This window comes from Ranitomeya imitator, chromosome 10 (assembly GCF_032444005.1).
Source record: "Ranitomeya imitator isolate aRanImi1 chromosome 10, aRanImi1.pri, whole genome shotgun sequence".
Lineage (NCBI taxonomy): Eukaryota > Metazoa > Chordata > Amphibia > Anura > Dendrobatidae > Ranitomeya > Ranitomeya imitator.
Window position 1 is genome coordinate 67,550,851 of NC_091291.1, and position 13,662 is coordinate 67,564,512.

General features: G+C 42.8%; 1 protein-coding gene across 3 annotated transcripts in view; it reads right to left on the reverse strand.

Annotated features, from left to right (window-relative positions):
* Positions 1-13,662, reverse strand: part of LIG1 (DNA ligase 1) — a 389,895-nt gene that overhangs the window by 71,458 nt on the left and 304,775 nt on the right. For all 3 annotated transcript variants that reach the window (XM_069741985.1, XM_069741988.1, XM_069741987.1), the window contains 2 exons: positions 7,368-7,512; positions 7,201-7,283 (listed from right to left, as the gene is read on the reverse strand). In XM_069741985.1, coding sequence (XP_069598086.1) covers positions 7,201-7,283; positions 7,368-7,512 — 228 coding nt within the window. The remainder of the gene's footprint in view (positions 1-7,200; positions 7,284-7,367; positions 7,513-13,662) is intronic.

A 13,662-nucleotide genomic window follows, 5' to 3' on the forward strand; every position in this document is an offset into this window, starting at 1 on the left:
CTCACCACATATCTAGATAAGTTCCTTGGGGGGTCTAATTTCTAAAATGGGGTCACTTGTGGGGGTTTCTACTGTTTAGGCACACCAGGGGCTCTGCAAACGCAACGTGACACCCGCAGACCATTCCATCAAAGTCTGCATTTCAAAAGTCACTACTTCCCTTCTGAGCCCCGACGTGTGCCCAAACAGTGGTTTACCCCCACTCATGGGGTATCAGCGTACTCAGGAGAAACTGGACAACAACTTTTGGGGTCCAATTTCTCCTGTAACCCTTGGGAAAATAAAAAATTCTGGGCTAAATAATTATTTTTGAGGAAAGAAAACGTATTTATTATTTTCACGGCTCTGCATTATAAACTTCTATGAAGCACTTGGGGGTTCAAAGTGCTCACCACACATCTAGATAAGTTCCTTTGGGGTCTAGTTTCCAAAATGGGGTCACTTGTGGGGGGTTTCTACTGTTAAGCCACATCAGGGGCTCTGCAAACGCAACGTGACGCCCACAGAGCATTTCATCAAAGTCTGCATTTCAAAACGTCACTACTTCACTTCCGAGCCCCGGCATGTGCCCAAACAGTGATTTACCCCCACATATGGGGTATCAGCGTACTCAGGAGAAACTGGACAACAACTTTTGGGGTCAAATTTCTCCTGTTACCCTTGGGAAAATAAAAAATTGCAGGCTAAAAGATCATTTTTGAGAAAATAATTTTTTTTTTTTTTTTCATGGCTCTGCGTTATAAACTTCTGTGAAGCACTTGGGGGTTCAAAGTCCTCACCACACATCTAGATTAGTTCCTTTGGGGGTCTAGTTTCCAAAATGGTGTCATTTCTGGGGGATCTCCAATGTTTAGGCATACAGGGGCTCTCCAAACGTGACATGGTGTCCGCTAATGATTGGAGCTAATTTTCCATTTAAAAAGCCAAATGGCGTGCCATCCCTTCCGAGCCCTGCCGTGCGCCTAAACAGTGGTTTACCCCCACATATTGGGTATCTGCGTACTCAGGACAAACAGGACAACAATATTTGGGGTCCAATTTCTCCTATTATCCTTGGCAAAATAGGAAATTCCAGGCTAAAAAATCATTTTTGAGGAAAGAAAAATTATTTTTAATTTTCATGGCTCTGCGTTATAAACTTCTGTGAAGCACCTGGGGGTTTAAAGTGCTCAATATGCATCTAGATAAGTTCCTTGGGGGGTCTAGTTTCCAAAATGGGGTCACTTGTGGGGGAGCTCCAATGTTTAGGCACACAGGGGCTCTCCAAACGCGACATTGTGTCCGCTAACAATTGGAGCTAATTTTCCATTCAAAAAGTCAAATGGCGCGCCTTCCCTTCCGAACCCTGCCGAGTGCCCAAACAGTGGTTTACCCCCACATATGAGGTATCGACGTACTCGGGAGAAATTGCCCAACAAATTTTATGATCCATTTTACCCTACTGCCCATGTGAAAATGAAAAAATTGAGGCGAAAAGAATTTTTTTGTGAAAAAAAAGTACTTTTTCATTTTTACAGATCAATTTGTGAAGCACCTGAGGCTTTAAAGTGCTCACTAGGCAACTAAATAAGTTCCTTGGGGGGTCTAGTTTCCAAAATGGGGTCACTTGTGGGGGAGCGCCAATGTTTAGGCACACAGGAGCTCTCCAAACGCGACATGGTGTCCGCTAACGATGGAAATAATTTTTCATTCAAAAAGTCAAATGGCGCTCCTTCCCTTCCGAGCCTTACCATGTGCCCAAACAGTGGTTTACCCCCACATGTGAGGTATTGGTGTACTCAGGAGAAATTGCCCAACACATTTTAGGATCCATTTTATCCTGTTGCCCATGTGAAAATGAAAAAATTGAGGCTAAAAGAATTTTTTTGTGAAAAAAAAGTACTTTTTCATTTTTACGGATTAATTTGTGAAGCACCTGGGGGTTCAAAGTGCTCACTATGCATCTAGATAAGTTCCTTGGGGCGTCTAGTTTCCAAAATGGGGTCACTTGTGGGGGAGCTCCAATTTTTAGGCACACGGGGGCTCTCCAAACGTGACATGGTGTCCGCTAAAGAGTGGAGCCAATTTTTGATTCAAAAAGTCAAATGGCGCTCCTTCCCTTCCAAGCCCTGCCGTGCGCCCAAACAGTGGTTTACCCCCACATATGAGGTATCAGCGTACTCAGGACAAATTGGACAACAACTTTCGTGGTTCAGTTTCTCCTTTTACCATTGGGAAAATAAAAAAATTGTTGCTAAAAGATAATTTTTGTGACTAAAAAGTTAAATGTTCATTTTTTCCTTCCATGTTGCTTCTGCTGCTGTGAAGCACCTGAAGGGTTAATAAACTTCTTGAATGTGGTTTTGAGTACCTTGAGGGGTGCAGTTTTTAGAATGGTGTCACTTTTGGGTATTTTCAGCCATATAGACCCCTCAAACTGACTTCAAATGTGAGGTGGTCCCTAAAAAAAATGGTTTTGTAAATTTCGTTGTAAAAATGACAAATCGCTGGTCAAATTTTAACCCTTATAACTTCCTAACAAAAAAAAATTTTGTTTCCAAAATTGTGCTGATGTAAAGTAAACATGTGGGAAATGTTATTTATTAACTATTTTGTGTCACATATCTCTCTGGTTTAACAGAATAAAAATTCAAAATGTGAAAATTGCGAAATTTTCAAAATTTTCGCCAAATTTCCGTTTTTATCACAAATAAACGCAGAATTTATTGACCTAAATTTACCACTAACATGAAGCCCAATATGTCACGAAAAAACAATCTCAGAACCGCTAGGATCCGTTGAAGCGTTCCTGAGTTATTATCTCATAAAGGGACACTGGTCAGAATTGCAAAAAACGGCAAGGTCTTTAAGGTCAAAATAGGCTGGGTCATGAAGGGGTTAATAACTACAAAAGCAGTCATGTGACAGCATTTGCATATCATTAAAACATACCATATAGAAAACTAAAAAGTTTTCTATATGGTATTTTGTATTAACTCATAATGCGTTTAAATTTCTCAATCAGTGCTATTTACAAGTGGTCGGGAGTGCCATGGGCACGCCCGTTGCTTGCGTTTTCGCCAACCTTTTTCTTGCGGCTTTTGCAGAAAAATGTATTACTAGTGAAAAAAAATCCCTTTTAAAACACATAAAAAGTTATATACCTTATGTGGACGATATTTTTATCGTCTGGGATGGTAATAAAGTTGAGTTTGATGAGTTTGTTGTATATCTTAATACTGTAAATAACGAAAACATGTGCTTCACATCATGCTTCGGGCAAGATAGTCTACATTGTTTAGACATTGATATTAGGATTCGTGATTGCAACATTCTAACAAAAGTACACAGAAAATCCACAGCTTCTAATTCGCTGCTGCATTTTGATTCAGCTCATCCTTATTTTACTAAAAAAAAAAAGTCTGCCCTACAGCCAAATGCTTCATCTAAGAAAAATTAATAACAATGACATTTGTTTTCAGCAGCAGTTGGATGCATTAAAGCGTTATGTCGATAGAGGTTATCCCTTATTATTGTTAAATGAATCTGAACAGTGGGTTAAAAATAAAACGCAAGCCCAACTCTTGAAAAGAAAACCGCGTTCTTTATTACCTCAGACAGCTACATCTGAGCATAAAAAGTTTTTTAAATTTCTGCTTTCAACATACGCCTTTGGATAAAGCTATACATGCGTCAATCCGTAAGAATTGGCACATCTTGGCATCAGACAATGCTCTAAATACATGCGGTAAAATTATTCCCGTTTTGCTTACAAAAGAACACACAATCTAACAGATCTTTTAGTAAAAAGTCGTATTTCTCAATTGAATGATAACTGGTTAACTCTGAACACACCAAAAGGAAATTTCAAATGTGGGGATTGCAGTTTTTGCCAGTATCATCTAACAAGGAATTTCCTACAGAGTGGCCCTTTGCAACATAAAATAAAGGATTTGATCACTTGCAAGACAAAGTATGTTGCTTACATCATCTTTTGTCCCTGCTCTTTCTTTTGTATTGGGAAAACCATTAGATCGCTGAACATTAGATTTCGGGAACACTTCCATTCAGTCTCCACCGGCAAAGGTTCACCTTGTCTCATACAGCACGTTCAGACAGTACATGATTCCAACCCCCGCTGCTTGTGTTTTGCGGGTTTGGAAGTGGTTAATTTACCACCTTGTGGGGGTGATCACAATAAAATCCTGTTAAAGCATGAGGCAAAATGGATAATTAAAACAAACATGCAAGGTCCTTTGGGACTAAATGAACGTCTGGACTATTCCTGCTTTTTGTAAAAAAAAAAAAATTTCTTGTAGTTAATACATATTACTTCATCAATCAACAAAATTAGATCTATGTTTGAATTGTTGTGTCATTTGTTAATGATGAGTTCCATACGAACTTTTTAGTTTTCTATATGGTATGTTTTAATGATATGCAAATGCTGTCACATGACTGCTTATAAAAAAGGAAATGACATGCTACATGACATATTTGGACCCCTGGAAGCGTGTTTAACGTGAAACGGCTGTCGTCCTTTTACTTGCACTGTCCCTGCTCTGATTACCTTGTCCATGAATCTATAGTGGAAATAAAGGACTAAGGTTTTTTCGTCACATAACGGAAGTGTTGCTGCTTTCTTCTTTATTTGGATTTATCTAAATGTTTTATTCCTGGCAAGCACCCTCCACTAAGTGACTTCACTCCCACAATGTGCTATATACTACGTGGGCTGTGCTATATACTACGTGGGCTGTGCTATACACTACGTGGGCTGTGCTATACACTACGTGGCCTGTGCTATATACTACGTGGCCTGTGCTATATACTACGTGGCCTGTGCCATATACTACGTGGCCTGTGCCATATACTACGTGGCCTGTGCCATATACTACGTGGCCTGTGCCATATACTACGTGGCCTGTGCCATATACTACGTGGCCTGTGCCATATACTACGTGGCCTGTGCCATATACTACGTGGCCTGTGCCATATACTACGTGGCCTGTGCTAAATACTACATGGCCTGTGCTAAATACTACGTGGCCTGTGCTAAATACTACATGGCCTGTGCTATATACTACGTGGCAGTGCTATATACTACGTGGGCTGTGTTATATGCTACGTGGGCTCTTTCGCCTGGGGCCCTCAAAAACCTGGAGCTGGCCATGGCTTCACTGATTGTTCCCGGCCGGGCGCGACCAATCAGCGACAGACGCAGTCCGGCCGCGAATTGGCGCGGAATTTATACCACGCTTCGCTAATTGGTCGCGCCCGGCCGGCCGAATTTTGTGTATTCATTGGATTATTCTAGAATACCCGATGCGTTAGAATACAACCTCCCACGTACCCCACCTGTTCTATCTTTAATTGAAACAAAACAGGGGACAGTGGGTAATCAAATAAATAACGCATATAAAGGGAAACACGTTCATACCATCCGAGATATACCACAAGGTAATGTGCAGCTTCCTTATCACGGCATTGAGGTATATAAGAGGATAAATCAGACATAAAAAGGATCAGAGCAATGGCACACAGCAGAGTAGCGGTGGCATAACACAGATGTCTGTGAGAGGAGGTGTACTGAGTTGGTATTTAATATTTATCAATTGTCCCTACTACTGGCAAAATCAAAATATTGGTATGGCAGTATATTAGTATATTGGTGTAGGGATAGCTTAACTCGAATGTGCCAACACCACCGATCGGGGCGATGGGCAGTGGAAATTTAGGGAGCAGTGTGACATAAAAAGAAAAACAGGAGATCTACCATGGGGGAGGGAGCTAGTTTGTCCCTATATTTACCTCAACTAGACTGAACCCTACCTAACGCGGAGGTAAGCACCCTAGTATCCTGTACAGATGGCGACCCTCACTCAACGAAGGCTCTCCCTGGTATAACTGACTCTAGAGTCTAACTAATCTATGAGAAAGAGGTAAAAGATAGTTGCTCGTTAAGGCCGGTGGAATGTGTGGTCTGCAGCCAGAGGATCCATTTAGACTCATTCTGTAGGATCACCTTCAGATTATAAGACACTTTTTCCCCCAAAATTTGGGAGGGGGGAAATGGGGGTGCGTCTTATAATGTGAATGTACCATGTCGGTACAGTCGCTGCAGGCCGCAGGCTGGCATGAAGAGGCATCTGGTGGTGCTGCGGGTGTCTCACGCTGCTACCCAGTGCTCTGCAGGTGTCTCCGGTGGTGCTACTCCGGGTGTCTGGCGCTGCTGCCCTGTGCTCTGCTAGTACGCGGCCAGCGCTGCCCAATGCTGTTGCAGTTGTCTCTGATGCTGCTGGGGTCCCACCCCTGGCAGTCCCATGACTTCATGTGAGGTGGACTCTGGTAAAATATCCGCCAAACACCAGCAGCACTGCCGGACACCCATTCATCCCAACCTGTGGCCTGCAGCATCACCCCACTCCTGCCTCCTCCAGCAGCGACCCAGCTCCACGGCAGCCACCACCCCCGGTAAGCAAAAAGATGAATGGATCATAAGAAGCACCACCATTTTATTTAAAAAAAAAAAAAAAAATGTTTTCCTATTTTTTCCTCAAAATTTGGGGTGCGTCTTAAAATCCGGAGCGTCTTATAAAGCGAGGAATACGGTATTATCTGCTTCATATTCAAGACCTGCTGACGAAATCTTGTGTTTCATTGAACGGTAGATGCAGCCTATGACATACTAGATGCTCAGCACACGGTATGCTATAATACACAGCCTTGATACACATTTATTAAATGTCAGATTTGAATTTACCCATGAAAGGAAGAGAGTTGATCCTCTATTCAGAGTGTCTATAGATCTATTGTCTCCAAGAAGGCAGAACCCAACATATACCTCAAACCTCACGATCCTTACACAGAGACACTATATCCCCTAACAAACATATGCCCCAGTAATATTCTGGAGAGTAATAGGTCTACAGCAATTACTGTGTATACCTTACCCCTTTGTGTGTTCATCTTTGCACCTTGCGTTTTTGTTTCTGCGGTTTATCATTTTAAATAAACTTATTAAAAGTAAATTTTTACTCTAACTGCTATACCATATTATACTTCTCGTTGGGTCACCACCTATTTGCGAACTGTCTCAGTTTTCATGAGTATGTGAAATGATGTCAGGCAATTATTTTGTCGTTCCTTTACAGATTGGTCCGCTCACTACTAGTCTCCACCTAAAAATAAAGCAAATTCCAAAAATGTCGCAAAACCCACCTTTAACCAATTGTGAGAACGTTTGGCAATTTCATATGTTGCATTTTGTTCCAGCGTTTTTACCATCAAGCCTTCACAAGAATCTACATGGAACAAAAAGAATTAACAATTAGCTATTTAAAAGTATTTTCATGTACAAGTGGAAACATTTTTTGCTACTTGATTACCTTTTATAGACTGATCAAGAAATTCAGAAATTTCATCTGTGTTTGAAGTATCCATATATGTAGCAAACATGAATTGTCCTTCTAGCTCAGTAAAGGATTCTCTCAGTAGTTTCCTTCGCTTAGAAAATGGCTCTCTAACTAAAGACTGAAAAGAAAAAAAATGACAATGTATCACTTAAAGGGGAATTCTTAAGCTATTGAATTAGATTTTCTGGCATATAAGACGACTTTTTGACCCCAAAAAATTGTCCCAAAAGTCGGGGGTCGTCTTATACGCCGGGTATGGCGTGTGCAGGGAGCGATCCTGCATTTCGGCGTGTGGTTCCCAGGGTCTGGAGGAGAGGAGACTCTCCTTCAGGCCCTGGGATCCATATTCATGTAAAAAATAAAGAATAAAAATAAAAAACATGGATATACTCACCCTTGGACGGGCCCTGGCTGTCACCGCTGCAAGCATCTCCCTCCGTTCCTTAGAATGCGGTGAGTGAAGGACCTTCAATGACGTCGCGGTCACATGAGCGGTCAGGTGACCGGTCACCTGACCGCGACGTCATCGAAGGTTCTATTTAGCAGAGCTGTCACTCAAGCAGGACAGCCTATCCTGGCAGAAACCAGGAAGGAAACTGCAGAGTAGAGAGCTGCTCAAGAGTCAACTTGAGAATACCCCTTTAACCCCTTCCCGACCTGTGACACAGCGTATGCGTCATGAAAGTCGGTGCCAATCCGACCTGTGACGCATATGCTGTGTCACAGAAAGATCGCGTCCCTGCAGGCCGGGTGAAAGGGTTAACTCCCATTTCACCCGATCTGCAGGGACAGGGGGAGTGGTAGTTTAGCCCGGGGGGGGTGGCTTCACCCCCCCGTGGCTACGATCACTCTGATTGGCTGTTGAAAGTGAAACTGCCAATCAGAGCGATTTGTAATATTTCACCTAAAAAACTGGTGAAATATTACAATCCAGCCATGGCCGATGCTGCAATATCATCGGCCATGGCTGGAAACACTTATGTGCCCCCACCCCACCGATCGCCCCACCCAGCCCACCCGATCTGTGGTCCGCTCCCCTCCGTCCTGTGCTCCGCTCCCCCGTCCTCCTGTCCGCTCCCCCCGTGCTCCAATCACACCCCCCGTGCTCCAGTCAGACCCCCCCGCACTCCGATTCCCCCCCCCCCCCCGCACAGATTCGTTCCAAAGTGAGTTTTGATCACTGAGATATCACTGAGATATAACCTATCTCAGTGATCAAAATAAAAAAAATAGTAAATGAACCCCCCCCCCCCCCCCCTTGTCACCCCCATAGGTAGGGACAATAAAAAAAAAATAATATTTTTTTTTTCCCACTAAGGTTGGGTTAAGAACTAGGGTTAGGGTTGGAGGTAGGGTTAGGGGTAGGGTTAGGGGTAGGGTTAGGGGTAGGGTTAGGGTTTCGGTATGTGCACACGTATTCTGTTCCTCTGCGGATTTTTCCGCTACGGATTTGATAAATCCGCAGTGCTAAACCGCTGTGGATTTATCGCGGTTTTTCTGCGCATTTCGCTGCGGTTTTACAACTGCAGTTTACTATTGGAGCAGTTGTAAAACCGCTGTGGAATCCGCAGAAAGAAGCGACATGCTGCGGAATGTAAACCGCTGCGTTTCCGTGCAGTTTTTCTGCAGCATGTGCACAGCGATTTTTGTTTCCTATAGGTTTACATTGAACTGTAAACTCATGGGAAACTGCTGCGGATCCGCAGCATTTTCTGCAGCGTGTGCACATACCTTTAGAATTAGGCTATGTGCACACGGTGCGGATTTGGTTGCGGATCCGCAGCGGATTGGCCGCTGCGGATCCGCAGCAGTGTTCCATCAGGTTTACAGTACCATGTAAACCTATGGAAAACTAAATCCGCTGTGCCCATGGTGCGGAAAATACCACGCGGAAATGCTGCGTTGTATTTTCTGCAGCATGTCAATTCTTTGTGCGGATTCCGCGGCGTTTTACACCTGTTCCTCAATAGGAATCCACAGGTGAAATCCGCACAAAAAACACTGGAAATCCACGGTAAATCCGCAGGTAAAACGCAGTGCCCTTTACCCGCGGATTTTTCAAAAATGATGCTGAAAAATCTCACACGAATCCGCAACGTGGGCACATAGCCTTAGGGTTAGGGTTGGAATTAGGGTTGTGATTAGGGTTGTGATAAGGGTTATGGCTACAGTTGGGATTAGGGTTAGGGGTGTGGGGGGGTTAGTGTTGGAGGTAGAATTGAGGGGTTTCCACTGTTTAGGCACATCAGGGGTCTCCAAATGCAACATGACGCCACCATTGATTCCAGCCAATCTTGCATTCAAAAAGTCAAATGGTGCTCCCTCACTTCCGAGCCCCGATGTGTGCCCAAACAGTGGTTTACCCCCACATATGGGGTACCAGAATACTCAGGACAAACTGCACAACAATTACTGGGGTCCAATTTCTCCTGTTACCCTTGCGAAAATAAAAAAATGCTTGCTAAAACATCATTTTTGAGGAAAGAAAAATTATTTTTTATTTTCACGGCTCTGCGTTGTAAACGTCTGTGAAGCACTTGGGGGTTCAAAGTGCTCATCACATATCTAGATAAGTTCCTTGGGGGGTCTAGTTTCTAAAATGGGGTCACTTGTGGGGGGTTTCTACTGTTTAGGCACACCAGGGGCTCTGCAAACGCAACGTGACGTCCGCAGACCATTCCATCAAAGTCTGCATTTCAAAAGTCACTACTTCCCTTCTGAGCCCCGACGTGTGCCCAAACAGTGGTTTACCCCCACACATGGGGTATCAGCGTACTCAGGAGAAACTGGACAACAACTTTTGGGGTCCAATTTCTCCTGTAACCCTTGGGAAAATAAAAAATTCTGGGCTAAAAAATTATTTTTGAGGAAAGAAAACGTATTTATTATTTTCACGGCTCTGTGTTATAAACTTCTGTAAAGCACTTGGGGGTTGAAAGTGCTCACCTCACATCTAGATAAGTTCCTTTGGGGGTCTAGTTTCCAAAATGGGGTCACTTGTGGGGGGTTTCTACTCTTTAGGCACACCAGGGGCTCTGCAAACGCAACGTGACGCCCGCAGACCATTCCATCAAAGTCTGCATTTCAAAAGTCACTACTTCCCTTCTGAGCCCCGACGTGTGCCCAAACAGTGGTTTACCCCCACACATGGGGTATCAGCTTACTCAGGAGAAACTGGACAACAACTTTTGTGGTCCAATTTCTCCTGTAACCCTTGGGAAAATAAAAAATTCTGGGCTAAATAATTATTTTTGAGGAAAGAAAACGTATTTATTATTTTCACGGCTCTGCATTATAAACTTCTATGAAGCACTTGGGGGTTCAAAGTGCTCACCACACATCTAGATAAGTTCCTTTCGGGGTCTAGTTTCCAAAATGGGGTCACTTGTGGGGGGTTTCTACTGTTTAGCCACATCAGGGGCTCCGCAAACCCAACATGACGCCCGCAGAGCATTCCATCAAAGTCTGCATTTCAAAACGTCACTACTTCACTTCCGAGCCCCGGCATGTGCCCAAACAGTAGTTTACCCCCACATATGGGGTATCAGCATACTCAGGAGAAACTGGACAACAACTTTTGGGGTCAAATTTCTCCTGTTACCCTTGGGAAAATAAAAAATTGCAGGCTACAAGATCATTTTTGAGAAAATAATTTTTTATTTTTATTTTCATGGCTCTGCGTTATAAACTTCTGTGAAGCACTTGGGGGTTCAAAGTCCTCACCACACATATAGATTAGTTCCTTTGGGGGTCTAGTTTCCAAAATGGGGTGATTTGTGGGGGATCTCCAATGTTTAGGCATACAGGGGCTCTCCAAACGTGACATGGTGTCTGCTAATGATTGGAGCTAATTTTCCATTTAAAAAGCCAAATGGCGTGCCTTCCTTTCCGAGCCCTGCCGTGCGCCCAAACAGTGGTTTACCCCCACATATGGGGTATCAGCGTACTCAGGACAAACTGGACAAGAACATTTGGGGTCCAATTTCTCCTATTACCCTTGGCAAAATAGGAAATTCCAGGCTAAAAAATCATTTTTGAGGAAAGAAAAATTATTTTTTATTTTCATGGCTCTGCGTTATAAACTTCTGTGAAGCACCTGGGGGTTTAAAGTGCTCAATATGCATCTAGATACGTTCCTTGGGGGGGTCTAGTTTCCAAAATGGGGTCACTTGTGGGGGAGCTCCAATGTTTAGGCACACAGGGGCTCTCCAAACGCGACATGGTGTCCACTAACAATTGGAGCTAAATTTCCATTCAAAAAGTCAAATGGCGCTCCTTCCCTTCCGAGCCTTACCATGTGCCCAAACAGTGGTTTACCCCCACATGTGAGGTATTGGTGTACTCAGGAGAAATTGCCCAACAAATTTTAGGATCCATTTTATCCTGTTGCCCATGTGAAAATGAAAAAATTGAGGCTAAAAGAATTTTTTTGTGAAAAAAAAGTAGTTTTTCATTTTTACAGATCAATTTGTGAAGCACCTGGGGGTTTTAAGTGCTCACTATGCATCTAGATACGTTCCTTGGGGCGTCTAGTTTCCAAAATAGGGTCACTTGTGGGGGAGCTCCAATTTTTAGGCACACGGGGGCTCTCCAAACGTGACATGGTGTCCACTAAAGAGTAGAGCCAATTTTTTATTCAAAAAGTCAAATGGCGCTCCTTCCCTTCCAAGCCCTGCCGTGCACCCCAAACAGTGGTTTACCCCCACATATTAGGTATCAGTGTACTCAGGACAAATTGGACAACAACTTTCGTGGTTCAGTTTCTCCTTTTACCATTGGGAAAATAAAAAAATTGTTGCTAAAAGATAATTTTTGTGACTAAAAAGTTAAATGTTCATTTTTTCCTTCCATGTTGCTTCTGCTGCTGTGAAGCACCTGAAGGGTTAATAAACTTCTTGAATGTGGTTTTGAGTACCTTGAGGGGTGCAGTTTTTTAGAATGGTGTCACTTTTGGGTATTTTCAGCCATATAGACCCCTTAAACTGACTTCAAATGTGAGGTGGTCCCTAAAAAAAATGGTTTTGTAAATTTCGTTGTAAAAATGAGAAATCGCTGGTCAAATTTTAACCCTTATAACTTCCTAGCAAAAAAAAATTTTGTTTCCAAAATTGTTCTGATGTAAAGTATACATGTGAGAAATGTTATTTATTAACTATTTTGTGTCACATAACTCTCTGGTTTAACAGAATAAAAATTAAAAATGTGAAAATTGCGAAATTTTCAAAATTTTCGCCAAATTTCCGTTTTTATCACAAATAAACGCAGAATTTATTGACCTAAATTTACCACTAACATGAAGCCCAATATGTCACGAAAAAACAATCTCAGAACCGCTAGGATCCGTTGAAGCGTTCCTGAGTTATTACCTCATAAAGGGACACTGGTCAGAATTGCAAAAAACGGCAAGGTCTTTAAGGTCAAAATAGGCTGGGTCATGAAGGGGTTAAAAATATACTGTTACTTTCTGCATTCTCCTTTTAAGGGTATATATGCATGTAAGCCGTATATACAGTAGTGTTCAAAATAAAAGTGGGTTCAAAAACATGAGTTAATCACAACATACTAGCTTTAATTTCCATGTATTGGAAACATTGCACACTGTTTTCTAATTCAAAACATGAAGAGAATGTATAGAATTTGTAACTACTTAACAGAAAACCAGAAATGAACCTTGGGTGGTTCAAAAAATAAAATAAAATAGAGTCTGTATTTGTCTTTACAAGCTCACAATATGTACTTGTTTGTGTGGATTTAGCATTCCTGTGAATCACTAATTTAGTATTTAGTCGTATACCCACAGGTTTTTCTTTTTTAGGACTGCTTCACATCTATGTTGCATAGTCAACCAGCTTCTGGTCACTGTAAGGCTAGGTTCACATTGCGTTAATGGGTTAACGCTAACGGACAGCGTTGCACAGCGAAAATGTCGCAATTAACGCCGTGCAACGGGTCCGTTAGCGCACCCATTGACAGCAATGTTATTTATGCCTGCAGCGCATCGCTAGCGCGTGCCATTTTCGGCACGCGCTAGTGATGTGCCGTTCTTTTGTGACGGACCTCGGACGCTGCTTGCATCGGGGATCTGCGCTAGCGGGGATGGGAACGCGGACCAAAAAGAAACATTGCGTTAGCGCAATCCGCTAGCACTATGCGCTTACCGGATTGCCCTAACGCAATGTGAACCTAGCCTTATTCCAGCCCAGGATGCTTTGACTACATCCCATTTCTTGGCATTTGTTGGCTTTGCCTCAGAAATGTTATTTTTTGT